Below are 19,458 nucleotides of genomic sequence, written 5' to 3'. Positions count from 1 at the left end.
ACGTGCTTCGAGTTATCTGTGTGTATTTTTTTAAAGGAAGAAGAAACCAAAGCCTGGAAAAAAATGGCTATCTACTGGGGAAGGAGGGAACAGATGGGGGAGGTCGGGATGGAAGTCAGATTTTTCTTTTCTTTTTTAAAGATTGTATTTACTTATTTTAGAGAGGAGGAAGGGGCAGAGGGGGAGGCAGAGGGAGAGAGAGAATCTCAAGCAGACTCAGCGCTGAGCCTGGAGCCTGACGTGAGGCTCGATCTCACAATCCGGAGATTGTGACCTGAGCTGAAACCAAGAGTCGGACACTTAACCAAATGAGCCACACGGGCACCCCAGAAGCCAGATTTTTCTGAATGTACTTTGTTTTACAGTTTTGACTTGGAATTATGTAAAAACATTTTAAATAATTATAAGTCTAAATTAAATCAAAATGTAAAAGCTAAAGCAATTCCCAAAAATAAAAAATAAATAAGCCTAACTGTGGAGCAAGTTGGCAGCTTGGGCACAAAGAGAAGGGTTAATACAAGTGACTCTGAAACAGAGTCTCATTAATATTAATGTTAATATGACTGTGCATCTCTAGTGGGAGGCAGCCCCAAAACAAAAAGAAAGGCAAAGAAATCTCAAACCATATTCAGTTATCCTACCAGACTGTTAGTAACCACACTGCCAGCAACCATACTGGTATTTTTATTCTGAACACACACACACACACAGACACATTAATGCCATTAAGAAGCAAGATTTATACTGTGTAAAAAAAAAAAGTTATGAATATAAAATCAAATACAAGCCCTATAATCGTAAATTCGATTTTGGAAATATCGATACAAACTCTTGGCGAGGAATTTTGTAATGAACAGATAAGGCTGACAAAGCCCAAACCCAATACGATGCTCACACGGCTTCTGTGCTTCCTGATCTGATGCAGCAGGAAACACAGCAGTGCCTAAAAAGGATTCTCACTACACTGCACAAAACTCTGAATCTGACCAAGCCTCTAGACTTAGCTAGCAGTTCAGAGGAAGTACTGGGAATAGAGGAACATTTCAAACCACACTATGGGGATGTGATCAGCCAGACCCCAAATGTGGGGACTCCTCCAGGCTAGTGACCTGGTTTCCTAAAGCAGGGGAGTAAACGGGAGGATGAACGATTAAAAATCAAGAGAGATTTAAAAGGCATATCAACCAAATGCAATGTGGACCTCCTGTGCATTCTGATTTAAAGAGACTGCCCGAAAAAAAAAAAGATTTCTGAGAAAACTGGAAAAGTTTCAACAATGACTCGAGATTAAATGATATTAAGGATCTATTGATAATTTTTATCCGTGTGATAATGGGATTGCTATTATGTTTTTTAAAAAGTGTCTATATTTCTCAGAGAGTAATATTAAAGCATTTACGGTTAAAATGACATGGTATCTGGGAAATGCTTTTATCTGGGTTGGATTATCTCAAGATAAATGAAAATAGACTGGTCAAATGTTAATGACGGTCGAAGCTGGGTGTATTCATTTGGACATGGACATTCATTTTAATATTCTCTCTACTGCTGTGTGTTTGAACATTTCCATCAGAAGAAGTTAAACAAAATAAATAAAAGAACTATCTCATGATGATAAGAGTGAGTGCTGTCTATCTGCCTGTGTGACTGGAGGAACCGGGCACACACACATCTTTTGTCCTTGAATCCTTAACTCGGAGAAGCTGTTCTCGGAATTATGAACATCAGCTAAAATAAGACTAAGGAGAATTTGCTGCACACATCTTCAGGTCACAATTTTTCACACCTGGTTGTTTGGATCCGTGAGGTACCTCACTACAATCGGTGTGAGATATTCAGAGAGCACCACTGGAAAATTTGATCTGTTTTCTTGTAAAAAAACAGCAATAGGAGGAATCTGTTCCATCAGCTCAGTCCGTACTGTGGGCTCTGCAGCAAGAAAAAATCAGAAAAGAATTATATAAGAATAAGCCAAGCATCTTATAGAGTATATAGTGATAGTTTCTAGCTTTTCTTACTAAAATACTTCATCAAGGAAATTAGACAAATGCAGTTTAAAAATCACTTCCCGTTTAGAGTATTTATGCTACAGACAGGCTTAAAAAGCTAATAAGCTATCTGGCAATATAAAAACATAAAAGGAAGAGAGAATGACAACTCTATTATAACAAGCCATATATAAATCGAGGAGGGAGCAAGAAGTCTGCATGGTGGGCCAGCGTCCAAAAGCCATTACAACTAATGGCGTATATGCCAGACCTATGGGTTGTGCTTATTTAAATTCCAGCCAGAATGTATACATTATCAATAATTCTTTCATAAATGCACTCCCCCACAATCCACGCATCCCAATTATTTCTAAGGCAAAGCATTAAACAAAAGAGCGGCTCTAGCTCCAATATACCACATTAAATTTAACACAAATATATAATTGCTTCAGCACCGTAAATGGTGACTCATTTACAAAGAGAATCCATTTAAGGACTCAAAACATCCACTTGGGCCTTCTAAAAGCATTGTGTCATATTCATATGAATATTTTAAATGAATACGGGAGCTACGTGGAAGGCTTATTTTTCTATTTTCAGTTAAAATGATCAAAATCTAAAGCAAGCGTAAGATTCCCGAAACTTTCTGAAGCTGTTCACCAATCATTACAAGTGGGGGGGGGGGGCTGCAGGGCAGCTGTCAGTACTGGCAGCCCCAACACCCGCTCATCTCACTCCTCTCGCCTGCGTGTATGGGGGAGGAGAGCATGGGAGGGACATCTTCCTGTCTCCCGCACAGCAGTGTGCTTCTCTCCCAGGACAGCAATCATGGAGAGGCAGAAAGAGAAAGAAAAATCAAGATTAGCTTACAAAGATCATAGGTGAGGGAAACTAATGACTGGGCTTGTTCTAATCCAAAAGACTTCTTTTGATTTGGTATTTCTTAGCAACCAACAGGCTGGCAAAACTCATGAACTACAAAGGCCTTAACTGCCAGGGCAGATAGCATTCATGGCCATTACTCATTCTAATTTTCTAAAACTAAGGATAATTTGATGCCAAATAAGATACCCATTCTTCATGACAAAACCCATTCATGCTTAGACACTGCTTAAAATGTATTGATTTACACACAGGTTTTCTTTTTAATTCACTCTCATTGGTTATACACAATTTCTTGGACATATACAAGTAAAAAATAAAAGTATACAATCCTTGTACAAACCTGCATCTTCTGCCAATCTGACCATGATCTCCATTACCGTTAAGAAGTCCTCCTCATTGTTACTGAAGTCCCGGAGGACATCGAGCAGCCCTCTGGCAATAATCTGACTGTGGAGACAAGAAACGATCCACACAGTTACAGGGGCAACATGGACTGCCGCTGCACTAATTACAAGCATCGTGTTCAGAGCCGGTAGTGAAACCAGCGAACAAAGGAAAGTCAGCGACCTCCGTCCAGAGGGAGGAGAGACCATCCAAAGATGGTCCATACAATGTCAGTCACCATTGTATAGGAACCAGACCGGTACCTTCCAGCCTGGTGGTCACTGGAGGTTGAAACTGTCCACTTGGGACTAGAGAAAACCCTTTTTCTCCGTTTCTGATTGATTCTTCAGGCCTAGATTGACTCGGAACACTGTCCCCATGACAGTGGGAGGGAACTGAGTGACGAAAAATGCAGAAGGAAAAGGTCCAAAGAGGCATCCTGATGGCCACCTCAATCTCGAACGGCCTCTACCCACTAGGTGTCAGTAGAATCCCCCTGGTTGCCCCCCACCCCATGACGGGACAACTAAAAACGTCTCTAGATGTTGCCACAGGTCCACTGGGAGCAAGATCAGCCCCGGTTGGGAACCATCTCATCAGATTAAAGGTACAAAGGGAACCCTCTGTACTAGCTTTGCAACTCTTCTATAAATCTAAAACTGCTTCAAAGTAACGTTTAAAGACAAAACAAAACCAAAGACCAAAAGAATAAATGAAAAGTCAAGAAGAGGTACTGCTACACCCACTAGAAGAACTAAAGTTACGGGGCGCCTGGAGGGCTCAATAGGTGGAACACCCAACTCTTGATCCCACGGTCATGAGTTCAAGTCCCACATTGGGCGTGGAGCTTAGTTAAAATAAAATTTTAAAAAAGAAAAAAATAACTAAAATGATAATAATAATACCTATGCCTGCAAAGATATGGGACAACAGGAACCCACAGACATTGTTGGTAGGAATGCAAAATAGCACCATAATTTAGAAAACAATTGGCAGTTTCTCAGAAGGCTAAATATACATTTATTATTTAACCCAGCAATTCCCTCTTAGGTATCTATCCAAGTGAAATGAAAACACACGTCCACACACAGACTTGTACACAAATGTTCATATTAGCATGATTCACAATAGCCACGAAATGGAAAACATCTCAATGTACCTCTACTGGGGAACACAGACACAAGACACCAACTCTACATACAATGGAATATGACTCAGCACTAAAAAGGAACCCTAGGGGTAACAACAGGGATGAATTTCAAATGTATTTTACTAAGAAAAAGAAGCCAGAGAGAAAAGACAACATACCACACGAATCCATTTATATGAAATTCTAGAAAAGGCAAAACTTCAGCCTCCAGAAACAAATCAGTGGTTGCCTGGTCAGGAGTGAGGAGGGAGCAAGGGACTGCTGGCAAAGGGATGAACAAGGAAACAAGGGAATGACAGCAACGTTCAAATGTGACTGTGGCTGAGGGTAGCATGACTGTTTATATTTACCCAAACTCATCTCACCGGATGCTTCAGATGGGTGAATTTCACTGCATGAAAAATATGCCTCAGTAAAGCTGTTTTAAACAAAGGCATTAATGAGGGGGAAATCACCGTGATCAGCAGGGCTTAAAGTGGAGGCCTCAGGGCACAAAGGGGACAGGCACTCCTGAAAGCCTTCCTGGAACAAATGGAAAGGAGCCCCTGCCTGCCTCTGCCTGCTCCTCTGAGCCCCTGACAACCCAGGGACAAGACGCATCATTTCTGGCTATGCATCAGAATTAGCTGAAGCCGAAAACCCACCTTGATTTGCAGGAAAAGACTAGAAATGTGGAATTCAAAGAGGTAGTCTTTTGGCCCAGCACACTACAGGAAGAAATCCATCAATTCAAGCCTGTCCACGGAGAGACTTATACCACCCCTGGGATGAAAGGTCGAGATGTGGCAGCCAGGAGGTTTGGGAAAGACGAAAACAGACACTATAAAGTCCCTGATTACATTTCACTGGACCACATTCAGGTTGGCCTCCCCTGGGAAATCAAGCAACTAAGATCCCCAATCTGCTTGTAGGGCCATAGAAAGGATAGACAGATCTGCATCCAGCCTCAAGTGGTCACAAGGGACCTGCCCTCTTAAGGAAAGTAAGGAGAGGGGTAAGAGAGGGCCCCCTGAAGCAGGGAGGGATGAATCCACTGCCGTGAATACAGAATGTGAGCGAGCCAAAGACTTAAACAAATCGGTGCTTTGGCACCAACACTCTGGAAAACCTGGCTGCTTTATGGAATGACCTGGAGAGGTCATAGTGGATAAGCAGAGTCCAGAAGCATCAGCCTCAATACTTCTCAGTGTCAGCTACGCTAATGAGAAGAAAGAAGAGAGAACGACTGTGGGTGATTGAGAAAAGCATTAGAAATTCTAGGTTAAATGAGATAATGCCTGGGAAGCTCATAGCATGGTCCCCGGCCCATGGTAAGCCCCGTAGTGTGTCAGCCATCAGTACTACAATATAAGCAAAGAGGTGCAATCAAATGTCTACCCAAGAGGGAGGCTTAAATACATTTTATCTATATAACAGCATTCTATATAGAAGTACTTTTAAAGGTACCTGTAGATACGCACTGACTTAAAAGTTGTTCCTAAAAATTCATGTAAATGAAAAAACATGGTGAAGAATTTTAGAGGCAATATGAGCCCATTTCTTAATACAGATTGTATGTGTGTATATATGTGCAATACATGTAGTCGTATATACGTACCCTCACTTAGGAAAAAGTCTGGAACCACATATTACCCTAGCCGTAGTGGGGGGAGAAGGGAAACTCACTATTTTAACTTCTGAAATTGCTAAATGTTTCAAGTATGTGTTATTTTTGTGAATTTTTTAAAGTATAATAAAGACGGCTCAATTTTACGTGGCAATGTTCCCTGGAAATCTTACCGTGGAAGTTACCCCTTGTGTCTTTGTCCCTTCCTTCCCTCACCCACTCGTGCAATCATTACCATGAGTTTAGCTCAATTAAGTAGCCCTAGACTCAGGGCGAGAGATGAGCAAGTTCCAGAGCCTGCCCTGAAGATCACAGTTTAGACCCTGATGTAGGCAAGAAAATTGAAGATGATGAACAGTGACAAGAGCCTTAAGAAAGAGAAGAACACGGGGGAGTAGAGTGTGAGGATGAGCAGGAAGCAGGCAGAAGGACGAGGACGGGGGAGGACATCGCACCCAGATGCGGCAGTGATCAGACAAGGGCTTTAAAATAAGTGTGATTAATATGCTGAAGGTCTCTCGGAAGATTCGGGCGTGCTTGGGCAGTTAAGGAACACAGGGACGCTCTGTACTTCCTGCTCAATTTTTCTTGAAATCCAAAATCGCTCTCAAAATTAAAGTTTATTAATTAAATTTAAAAAATGAAAATGAGGGGCGCCTGGGTGGCACAGCGGTTAAGCGCCTGCCTTCGGCTCAGGGCGTGATCCCGGCGTTCTGGGATCGAGCCCCACATCAGGCTCCTCTGCTATGAGCCTATTTCTTCCTCTCCCACTCCCCCTGCCTGTGTTCCCTCTCTCGCTGGCTGTCTCTATCTCTGTCGAATAAATAAATAAAATCTTCACAAAAAAAATGAAAATGAAATAAAGACTGTTTCAGACAAAAGCTGTGAGAATTCATGATAGCAGTCTTGTGCTATCGAGAATTGTTAAAGGAAGTCCTCGCAGCAAAAGGGCGCCAGAGGAAAACGGGCATTTTACAAAAAGAGGTACAAGGCACGGAAGTGGTACTAATCATGGTAAATAGAAAAAATATTTTTGTCATTTTAATCGCTTTAAAAGACAGTTGCATATCTTCAGGAAATAGAGTAACAAGGTATTGTGGGATGTATCACGCGCGTGCAAGTAAAATGTAGAAAAACAAGAGCACGGAAGATGGGGAAGAGGCCACCGAAGCCCACAGAAGCGTGCGCTGCACTCCTGGTCAGTCTCACACTGTACCTTGCACTGCATGCACGGTGGTATCGTCTCATTTGAATACATGTTGTAATAAGTTAGAGAAGTATATTATAATCCCTAGAACAACCCAGTAACAATTTTTCAAAGGGACGTAACTAATAAGCCATAGTGAAGATACACTGGAATCCTAAAAAAAGAAAAACAAAGTCCATAGGACAAAAAAGTGTTTCTTTTATTTCAAATAATGAAATAATGAATAATATGAATAACAATAAAATAAAAATAGCAAGAAGAGTTGAATCAATAGAAAACAAATAACAAGATAGTAGATGTAAACCAAACCATAGCAACAGTCACTTCAAACGTACAGGATGTAAACGTTAAAATGAAAAGGCAGAGATTGCGAAACTGGGTAAAAAAGGAAGAGCCAACTATATGCCTTCTGTAATAACCACACTTTAAATATAAGACATGGGCAGGTTAAAAATAAAAGTATAGACAGAAATATATCATACAGTCAGTAATCAAAAGAAAGCTGAGCGTATGTATTAAATTCAGAAAGGAACAGTACTCGGGACAAAGAGGGACATTACACGGAGACAGACAGACCAACTCATTCAAGAAAACAGAACAATACTAAACATGTATGCACCCAAGATAAGAGCTTCAAAATATACAAAATAACCTGTTAGAACTGAAAACCAGAAAAATCCAAAATTATAGTTGCAGATTCCAATATTCCTCTCTCAGTAACTGACAGAACAGGTAGACAGAAAATAAGTAAGAAAACAGAAGACCTGAACAATATTCTCAGCCCACTCATCCTAATTCACATTTGTAAGATACTCTACCCAAAAACACGAGGATACGACATTCCCTTCAAGTGGACCTGGAACATTCACTGCCATAAAACAATTCCAAAAAACTTAAAAGAAGAGAAATAATACAAAGTATGTTTTCTTTTTTTTTTTTTTAATTTATTTATTCGACAGAGATAGAGACAGCCAGCGAGAGAGGGAACACAAGCAGGGGGAGTGGGAGAGGAAGAAGCAGGCTCATAGAGGAGGAGCCTGATGTGGGGCTCGATCCCACAACACCAGGATCACACCCTGAGCCGAAGGCAGACACTTAACCGCTGTGCCACCCAGGCGCCCCTACAAAGTATGTTTTCTGACCACAGAAGACTTAAACTCAGAATAAAATAACAGAAAGATACCTGGAAAATCCTCCAATATTTGGAAATTAAACAACGTACTTCTAAACAACTCATTGGTGAATGGAGAAATCATTATAGATATTAAAAATACTTTATACTGAAAGGTAATAAAAATATTAATACCAGAAGATGGGGATGCACCTAATATAACACTGAAGTACTTACAGTACTTAACAGTAATCTTACAATTTAAAATGCAGATATTATTTTAAAAAGGCCAAAAAAATAGTTAGACATACCTCACAAGAAGAAAAAGAACAACAACTAATTTCCCCCCAAAAAAAGAAAATAATATAAATTAAGAGCAGAAATTACTGAGCTAGAAAATAAACACACAAAAGAAAATATCAAAGCTAAAACTTGATTCTTCAACAGAACTAATATCCTTGATAATCCTCTGGTAAGAATTATCCAGGGAAACAAAAGAAAAGGCACCAATAACCAATAACAGAAGGGAAAATGGGGCCATACTACAGATTTCACAGACAATAAAAAGAAAATTGCCATCTTCCCACATAATGAGATAACAGATCTAAGCAATAATGATTTGTGACCACTAAAGTCACGAGAAGAAAGGCTGGTGGGAAGTTTTATAATGAAAGAATTCAACACCCGCGCCCACTGCTCAATATGAACATCTCCAGAAGTGGGACACCAGACATTGTTTCCCGATGTTTTGTAATGAGAAGTACACAAAACAACACAGGAAGTATTGTTTAAAACAAAAAATTGAAGTAGAATCTAATCGAGTCTCCAAGTGTAATTTTCGGTTTACAGAAAATACAAAGAACAAAGGATTATGTTAAATTACACCATGAGAATAATGACCACCAAATCCAGAATGTGGGAAATTCTACAAGACTAATGACGCCTTCAACAAATAGATGATGTAGACAGAAGATGAGAGAGAATCAATTAGATAATAAAAGAGATTTAAGATCAAAAGGAAAAAAAACTATAAACAAAAAAAGACTTAAGAGACACATCTACCTAATGAAATGTGTGGACCTTATTTAGATCATGATTCAAACAAATCAACCATAAAAAGGCATTTCTGAGACAGAGAAAATTTAACATAGACGGGTAGACTGGAAGGCATTATTATTAATTGGGTTGAGTGTGGTAATGATCCTGCAGTTAGATTTAAGTCTTTCAGTGGATAAAATGGTATGTTTTGGATTTCCTTTTAAATACACCAGCAACAAAGCATAAAACTTCTACAGAGAAAATGAACAAATTTTACTGGGACATTAAAGAAAACCTACATAAATAGAAAGATATACCATGTTTATGGATTGGAAGTCTAAATATTGTAAGGGCAATATTCTCCAAACCAACCTATTCATTCAATGCAAACCCAAGCAAAATCCTAATAGGTGGGGGTGCCTGGGTGGCTCAGTAGGTTAAGTGTTTGCCTTCAGCTCAGGTCATGATCCCAAGGTCCTGGGATGGAGCCCCTCATCGGGCTCCCTGCTCACTAGGGAGCTTGCTTCTCCCTAGGCCTCTGCCCTCCACTTGTGCTTGCTCTCTCTCAAATAAATAAATAAAAATCCTTAAAAAAAAAAAAGACTTAAAAAAATTCGAACAGATGTTTTATTTTGTTTTATTAGAATCTGATGAGATTTTGAAATTTATATGAAAATACCAAGGACCAAGAATAATAAATCATGTCAAAGAAGAGAAACAAAGTGGCAAATCTTGCTCACTCCAGTATCAAGACTACTACAAATCTACAGTAATCAAGACAGCGTGGTACTGGCTGAGGGGAGACAAGCACGCTACTGGAAGAAGAGATAATCCAGACAAAGACTACTATAAACTGGATCAGAACAGAGGTGACACCCCAGAGCAATGGGGAAGGGACGTAGTTTTGATAAGAGGTATTGTGACAATTGAGAAAATGAAGCCAGACCCCTCTTTCACACAATGAACAGAAATTACCTTCAGATGGATTGTAGACCTAAATATGAAAGAAAAAAAAAAAGATAAAGCTTTTAAGGCAATATAAAACAGTATATTTACGATCCTGGGGTAGAGGAAGACATTTTAAAGAAGCTCCAAAATGCACTAAGGATAAAGGAAAATGTTGATAAATTTACATCAAAATGAACAGCTTCTGGTCACCCAAAGAACACTGTAAAGAGACCTGGAACACAAGCCACAGGATGAGGGAAGATGTTTGCTGCACGTACCTGACCAGGGTTAGAAATCAAGAATTTACAAAGACTTTCTGCAACTCAACAATAAAAAGAGAGACAATCCACCTTCCCACTACCCACCAAAGAAAGATTTAAACGGGCACTTCACAGAAAAGAAATACAGATGCCCAACAAACATATGAGAAGGTGTTCGAACTCATAAATAAGTAAGATGTAAACTAAAATCACAAAGTGATACCATTATATACACTAGCACGCTGCCAGATTGGCTAGTGTCTTAGAATCTGACAATACCAAGTGGCAGATAAAATGTAGGGCAAAGGTGGGAGAGCACATGGATGCAATCACTTTGGAAGCTGGCACTATTTCCTAAAGTAGAAGACAAGCATGTCTGATCACACAGGAGTTCTCGCCTGGCTGTAGCCCTGCAGAGATGTGTGCTGATGTGCACCCGGATGCGTACACTAGATTGTTCACAGCACAGTTTGTCATGAGAGTGAGAAAACGTGAACTACTCCAACAACAGATAAAATGTCAGCATACTCAAACAACAGGACACTGTTACAAAATGAACAAACTCAAAACTATATGCAGAACCACAAAGTAACATACCCTATATGATTTCACGTATTTCAAGTTCAGAAACAACAAAATTAACTTATTCTGTTTGCAAGTAGATACTTAGGTGCTAAGACCAGAAACAAGATTCAGGATGTGATGAACATAACCATCCAAAGGCGGTCACCACATGGCAGGGAGGGCACACATCCAGGGTGACCTCAGTAACGGCCACGTGGGCACGTGCTTCATAAAAACTCCTTACGCTTCACATCCAATTATCTCTATGGGGCATATTTTACAATAAAAGAGGTTTTAAAGAAAGTTGAAAAAATAGAGATTAAAGGAGAAAAGGCATCTAATAATCTCAACAGATGTAAAAGAAGCATTATATAAAATTCAGACCTCATTGAGGATTTGTAAAAACTCTTAGTGACTTTCTTCTATACAATAATTCACCTGTACTCTTCAAAACTGTCAAGAGTATCGTGAGAGGCAAAGAAAGGCTAAGAAACCGTTAGAGATTAAATGAGCCTAAAGAAACATGATGATCAAATGCAGTCCATGATGCTGGGTTGGATTCTGGACCTAAAAACCAACCAAACAGAAAAAAACCCTGATTTAAAGGACCCTCTTGGAACCACTGGACAATTTGATTAAAACCTAAATATTAACTAACATAATATAATAAAAAATCATTAAAAAAAAAAACCTAAATATTAGAGGGGCACCTGGGTGACTCAGTCGGTTAAGCATCTGACTCTTGGTTTCAGCACAGGTCATAATCTCAGGGTCCTGGGATCGAGCCCCGCATTGGGCTCTGCGCTCAGTGCACGGTCTGCTTGGGATTCTCTCCCTCTCCCTCTGCCCCTTCCCCCGCTCACATACTCTCCTGCTCGCTCTCTCAAATGGAATAAATAAAATCTTTTTTAAAAAATCTAGATATTAGATAACAGTATTGTATCAAAGTTAAATTTCCTGACTGTGGTCACTGTACTGTGATTCTATGAGTGAACGGCAAATGTCCCCGTTAGACAAATGCACATGGCAGTCACCACAGAGAAAGCAACGTGACGGCTACACTTACTCTCAAATGGCTCAGAAAAAAATGTGAAAATAAAGAGAGAGTGAATGTTAACTGGAACACGGCAAATCATTGACAGCGGATGAATCTGAGTAAAAAATAGACAGGAATTCTTTCTACTATTCTTGAAACTTTTCTTTAAGTGTGAAGTTATTTTTAAAAGTTTAAAAAAATAGGGGCCCCTGGCTGGCTCAGTTGGTAGAGTATGAGACCCTGGATCTTGGGGTTGTGAGTTCGAGCCCCACATCGGGCATACAGATTACTTAAAATTTTTTTTAGTTTTTTTAAATTAAGGGGCACCTGGGTGGCTCAGTCGGTTAAGCATTTGCCTTCAACTAAGGTCATGATCTCAGGTCCTGGGATCAAGCCCCACATCTGGCTGCTTGTCCCTCTGCTCCCCCCTTCCTGTGCACTCGCTCTCTCTCTCTCCAATAAATGAAATCTTAAAAAAAATTAAAAATTTTTAATTAAGAAAGAGTGTAAAAATAATCTCTTAACAAATTAGAAATATAAATTTTCCTAAGCTGATACGATGTAGCTACTAAAAATACAAAACAAGATAGGAAAAGAAGAAATCAAACTACCAAATTTCACACACAACATTGTGCAGTATGCAGAAAACCCGAAGAACCCCTGGGGAAGTTATTAAAATGAATAAGTGAACTTAGCATAATCAATGGAGACAAAATCAAAATATAAAAATCAATTCCATTTTCATATCAGCAGCAATCAGAATTTAATTTTTTTTTAAGATTTTATTTATTTGTCAGAGAGAGAGAGAGAAAGTGCACAAGCAAGGGGAGGAGCAGGCAGAGGGAGAAAGAGATCCCCGCTGAGCAAGGAACCTGATGTGGGACTCGACCCCAGGACCCCTGGATCATGACCTGAGCCGAAGGCAGATACTTAACCGACTGAGCCACCCAGGCATCCCTAGAATTTAAATTTTAAGAAATGATCTCATTCACATTCATGCAGAAGATCAAATACCTAGAACTAAATCGAAAAAGGTACAGAAGATCTCTACAACAGAACACACACACAAACACAAAGAAATTGAAGAAAAATCTATAAAAAATGGAAGGATTAGAAAACTAAATACTATAAAGGTGTCAATACTTTACAAATTGATTTCTAGATGCAATGCAATTCCAATGAAAATCCCAAGAGGTTTTTTTTTTCCAGAAATTGATGCACTGGTACTAAAATGCATTTGGAAATTCAGAATCAAGAACAGCCAAGACAATCTTGAAGAAGAACAAAGTGGGAGGACTTACTGTACCCAATATCAAGATTTTGATGATAAAGTTGCAGTAATGAAGACAGCATGGTCTGGGCACAACGACAGATAAAAAGACCAAAGAAGCAGACTAGGATGTCCAGATATGGACACTTGATCTAAGACAAACGTGGCAAAGCAGAGCATAGATCAAAGGTGGTATTTTTCAGTAAATGGCACTGGGTCAAGTGCATACCACATGGAAGGACATGAAACATGACCCCTACCTCACATCATACACAAAGAAAGCAATTCCACGTGGACTGTAGATCCAAATGTGAAAAGTAAAACAATAAAACTTCAAGAAAACAATATAAGGAAGTAGCTTTTTTTTTTTAAAGTAGACACCACGCCCAGCATGGAGCCCAATGCAGGGCTTGAACTCAGGACCCTGAGATCAAGACCTGGGCTGAGATCAAGAGTTGGGCGCTTGCCTGACTGAGCCCCGCCAGGCGCCCCTATAAGGAAATATCGTGATGGTCTTAGGGGAGGAGAATGTTCCTTATACATGAAAAGAAAGCACGAAGCATAAAAGAAAAAGTTGAGAAATCGTGAACTACATTTAAATTAAGACCTGCTCATCAAAAGACATCATTCAGAGTACCATCATTTCCCTATCTGTAAAACTGGGATAATAATTGGACTCACTCAGCAGCAATTGCTGTGAGCCTTCTACAATTTAACAGATATAGATATTAAATAGATATTTAACAGAGACTCAGCAAGTATCATCCAGGCTTCACAGAACAGTGTCCTTAAGGAAAGATGTGAGGGAAGGCTGCAGGTGGGGAAGTCCAGAGGACTGGTCAGAACAAGAAACACACCAGGGCTTGTACGTGGAAGGAAAGGGAGTGCGTCACAGGCAAGAAGGAAGAGGCAGAAGTCAGAAAGCACATCTGATGGAGGAAGGGAGACCAGAAGAGAGCTACCTCCCCCTCTACGATAGAGGGAAGAATGCCCTCAGATTCAGGTTGGGGTGAGCTATCAGTTGAAAGAGATGGCTTAGTTTCTGCTTTCTTCATGAAGTAAGAGTCAAGGTCATCCGTTGAAGAGGCATGGTCTGAGGCTGGAGTAGAATCCTGCCAGCCCCATGAGGAGTGACAACACAACACAGCAGGGCAACTGCACCGAAGTCCCCAGAGCACAAGGCAGTCGAGAAGCAAAACAAGTGAGCAATGCTCCAACTGATACTTGTCAATTATGCGACGTATTTTCCTTTTCTGAGGACAGCACGTGTGAAAGAAACCCAGTTAGCAATCCTAATTATTTAAACCCCAGTAACTTTCATCAGCATTTGATCCCTGGCTCACCAGGTGAACAGTACAACAGTAACAAGACTAATGGGAAAACCTAATCCAAGGGTGCCCTTCAGGCAGAATCCCAGCCACCTAGAGACAGCCTGCTGTCCACCTCACCCACAACAGTCCTCAAAGCTGTCACAGAGAAGTGGCAACCCCTGTCGGCTTAAACCAGACCCAGCAGAGGGCTGTGAGTGTGGGAAGAGCCAGGGAGCTCACCGGTTGAAGATGTTCTCACTGAAAGCATACTTTTCCAGGCGAGCGAGTGGAGGCAGGTTTTCCTGGCCTGAGATGTCCAGAAAGGCCGTCACCCTCATGCTGTCACGATCTGGGCCGTAATCTTCAAATCCATCTAAAGGAGAAGAGGGGACAAAACTGCATTCATCAGGTCACACTTGAACAAAGGCATGCCCTCACAGCACACCTTCTACCCTCATGGCCCTTTCCAGTGGGAGCCTCTGGGTCTCCAAACTTGACAACTCATCTAAAATGAAGAGGGTAGGTTTAGAATCCAAGTGAAGGGTGTCAAGGCCAGAGGCATAAAAAAAAAGCTAAGTGCCCTTCTTTCAGTGCCATCAGTCTGATGTGGGTCACCTCCAACCAACATAGATGGGAACCTCCCCTCTGCTGGGGAAGTCAGAAGCAAGTGAACAAAGCAGCTAGCTGACCTCTATGAGCAATATCCATGGAGTGCTATGCAAACAGGTGTAAGATGGTCAAAAGAAAAACAGGAGTTTGACCTCAAAAGCAAGAATATGCTAGAAAGTCCATCCCAGTTTAGTCTTGTCCTAAACATGCTTGTCATACAGCTTCATGCACCACGTGACACTGATTCCCATCAAACCACACGGCAATAACACCCAACCAGGCCCCTCCGACACGAATGTCCAACAGCTTCCTCCAGCCCCTCACTCTGGCCAAAAATGAGTCTGTGGTCATACTGACTCCTCCCCCTGAAGCCTGCTCTTCCCCGCACCCCAAACTGAGAGCAGGCAGACCCTCCCTCCAACGCAGTGCAGTGGCATGGCTGAGCTCATGGGCACTGGAGCCAAGCATCCCTGGAATAAGATGGATCCCCCAAACACAACTTACTAGCTGTGTGACCACAGTAAGTGATTTAACCTGTCTACACTTCCATGTTTTCAATCAGGGATGATATAAAATGCCCCATCAGGATGTTGAAACAAAGGAGTCTGGGCATGTCAAGACCTGCAGGATCTAGCCCCTCATAATCTGGCCAACTTCACCATGGCCACCACCCTTTACCCACTCTCGCTTCAGAGGCATAAAGGCTTCCCTACTATCGCTTGCACCGTAATAGCTGGGCAAAAGCATTACTAATGCAAAAAAGCAGAGGATTCCTACCTGGCAGAGAAAAAAAACAGTTAATTTAGGCAGTAACTGATAAGAGTTTAAAATAAGAAATGACATGTTTGTGCCTAGGTATTTACTTTGAAACACTAACCTCATTTTTTCTCCACAAATTCTTCTATGCTAGTAATTAGAGCTTATTAAAAATTTACACTGTATAACAGTTACCCAGAGAATTTTAATAAAGAAGTATACATTTGTAGAAAATATATGTGTGATGCAATCAAATACATTATTTCTTGCAGGATCCTTGCCAGGGAGGAATGGGTCCCCACTGAGTCACAGTCAAGCCCCACCAACCACAGTCACTTTGTATGAGCTATTTTCAGTGCATTTCAGGGCCCAGAAGGAACACGCAGCCTCCATCCCACAGATATTTACAAAGCACTGTGGACCTCGCCTGCAGTGGACTTTAAAATATCAAGTTAAAACAGAGTTTGCAGGGCACCTGGGTGGCTCAGTCGGTGAAGCATCTGCCTTTGGCTCAGGTCATGATCTTAGGGTCCTGGGACTGAGCCCCACATGGGGTTCCCCGCTCAGCCGGGAGTCTGCTTGTCCCTCCCCCTTACTCGTGCTCTCTTTCTCTCTCCGCCTTCTCTCTCAAATAAATAAATACAATCTTTAAAAATAAATATATAAAGCAGAGTTTGGTAAACTTTTGGGACCACAGATACTTTTGGAACCTGATGGCGGCCACAGATATGCATACTCAAAATTTTCATAAAGAATCTGGGGTTTCGGGGCATCTGGGTGGCTCCGTCGGTTAAGCGTCCAATTCTTGATTTTGGCTCAGGTCATGATCTCAGGGTGGTGAGATCAAGCCCTGCGTTGGGCTCGGTGCTGAGCGTGGTGCCTGCTTAAGACTCTCCCTCTCCCTCTGCCCCTCCCACCCCCTCTTTAAAAAAAAAGAATCAGGGGTTTCAAAGATCCTCTGAAGTCCACCTGTGTACTTTGTGGGTTAAGAACTACTGTTTCAAAGTAACAAAAAATATGCAGGCACTCTTCGAAAAACCTGTCAGAGAACTAAAGCACTTTGTAATTAGTTCCACAAAAGAATAACTCTTATTAGGGAATATTAATGATTCCACTATGCTAACTGTATAACGTTATACTAACTATATACGTGGAAATAAAATCCATAAACCACACAATACTGGGTAATAACTACTGTTCGTTATTTCCAGGAACTGTGCTCAAAGCTTCGTGTCTAGCAGTGGTTCATTAAATTCTGACACAACAACCACATTAGCCCCATGTTTCTGGTAAGAGAGCTGAAGCTGAGAGAGGCCAAGAAAGCTGCCAAAGGCCACACGGCTAGAGAAGAGCGAGTCAGAATCTGAACTCAAACAGTCGGACTCTAACCATTGCACTGTGCTGTACTGCCAGAGGAAACCTACATTTTAATTTTCAAAGAAACCCTCCCACCTCCCCGTCGGAGCTTCAGACTTGGGGACCTTTCCTTAGTTCTTCAAATGCACCAAAATCCTTCATCTCAATGATTTTCTACATGTCCTTCCCACTGCCTGGGACACTCTCATGTCTCCCCCCCCCCCCCCCGGCCCCACCCCCGTCCCAGCTTAGGTACCCCTCCCCTGACCCCAGGGCAAAGGCCACTCTCCAGTTACAGCCTCTCCCGGAGCTGTGGGCTCTTCGGTCCTAACACTCTCACTAACAAAAGCAGTGGCACTGGGTTTTGTAACCGTTTCACGCTTGTCTCCCAGTGGCTCCGTGGAGGCGCTACAACGCCAGCGCCCCGTGTAGTATCTGACAAGTAGCAGATGCCCCATAAAAAGCAGCAAAATGGAAAGACGCCACTAAAAGAAACGTGAATGAAAACAAATATCAAAGAAAATGACTGCCATTACACAGAATCATACAGAAGGAGCCTTAGAACCGGCCTTGATAAATGCCCTCAGTTTGTGGACCCCTAAATAGATGTGCCCCCAAAGCAGCAGCAGAACTAGGATCCTTAGCACCCAAATGCTCGGCGTTCAAGTCCAGTGTTCTTTCAAGAGATGTGCAGGCAAGTCTACGAAGATGAAGGCTGAAGGACTCGAACACCAAAGCCAAAGGGAAGGGTTATGGTCTCAGAGGCAACCGAAGGAAGGTGAGAGACTTCCGTTTCCAGCCGAGATGGTAAAAGACCCTCACATTTTACACATCAGACCAGAAAACCATCGACGAAACAGCAGTTTTCAGGCACTAGGCAACAGGCAGCACGGACGAGGGCCCTCAGAGAAGGGACACGAACACGGCACCGTGAGACGGCCGCCTCTGACCGCCCAGAGAGCTTCCAGAGTTCCAGAGAAGGAAGACTGCAAGGAAGGGCGCGGCAGAGGCCAACATAGGGGCCCCCAGAAGCTTCCACCTGGAACTGATCAGCACACACGCGAGAGAATACTAGCAAGACTGGGGAGGAACCACAAGAAAGGAGCCCACAGGTCCTTCCCCGCACTCACATGCATGCAGCAGCATTCTGTTCCCACCCTGGGACACGTGGCACTGGTGTAGTAGTGGCTAAATTAGTCTAGACTAAAGCCTGCTCCAGACCTGCCCTGATGGAGCTTACGCCAAGCCTCACTAGAATCCAGCCCAACCCAGAAAAGATAATGACATACCATAACAAAACCCAACATTAGCGGATGTATACAATTTGTGCTGTGAAATCCAACAACTAACGCCCCCAAATTCTTAATGTCTGGCGTACTATCAAATATTACAACGCGTGAAAAGAAGCCAAATAATATGACCATAATCAGGAAAAATGAATAAACTGAGAAAGTCCCCAAAATGTCAGAGATGATAGAATAGAAAATTAACTTGAAATAGCAATTAAGGGGTACCTGGGTGGCTCAGTCAGTTAAGCGTCTGAGTCCTGGTTTCGGCTCAGGTCACGATCTCAGGGTGGGGAGATCGAACCCCACACTCGGCTCCATGCTCAGAACGAAGTCCGCCTGAGATTCTTTCTCTCCCTGTCCCTCTGCCCGTCCCCACCCACACTCGTGCAAGCATGCACACACATGGTGCACGCTTTCTCTAATAAAAAGAGAAAAAGAATGCTCCATATATTCCAGAAATACATGGAGATATTAATGAGAGAAATGGAACTATACATACAAAAAAAAAAAAAAAAAAACCCAAACGTAAATTCAAGAAATGAAAGACACAATAACTGAGTCAAAGCATAAACTAGAAGAAATGAACAGATTAGAGAACTGGAAAAAATCAGAGAACTTGAAGATACAACAATAGAAACTATCCAAAATGAAGCACGAAGAGAAAAAAAAAATAGGGAAAATAAAAAAGAAC

The 19,458-nt window shown here is 41.7% G+C and overlaps 1 protein-coding gene across 1 annotated transcript in view; it reads right to left on the bottom strand.

Moving 5' to 3' along the window:
* LOC123799356 (serine/threonine-protein phosphatase 4 regulatory subunit 1-like) overlaps positions 1–19,458 on the bottom strand; it is a 79,511-nt gene that overhangs the window by 37,145 nt on the left and 22,908 nt on the right. Inside the window, exons 3-5 of the mRNA XM_045808411.2 lie at positions 14,998–15,130; positions 3,214–3,320; positions 1,787–1,929 (exon numbers count right to left, since the gene is read on the bottom strand). Of these exons, the coding sequence (XP_045664367.1) occupies positions 1,787–1,929; positions 3,214–3,320; positions 14,998–15,130 (383 nt within the window). The remainder of the gene's footprint in view (positions 1–1,786; positions 1,930–3,213; positions 3,321–14,997; positions 15,131–19,458) is intronic.

This window comes from Ursus americanus, chromosome 22 (assembly GCF_024610735.1).
Source record: "Ursus americanus isolate L20-20 chromosome 22, mUrsAme1.1.p, whole genome shotgun sequence".
Classification (NCBI taxonomy): domain Eukaryota; kingdom Metazoa; phylum Chordata; class Mammalia; order Carnivora; family Ursidae; genus Ursus; species Ursus americanus.
Note: the sequence above shows the minus strand (reverse complement) of the source record. Positions and strands in the feature narration are given on the sequence as shown.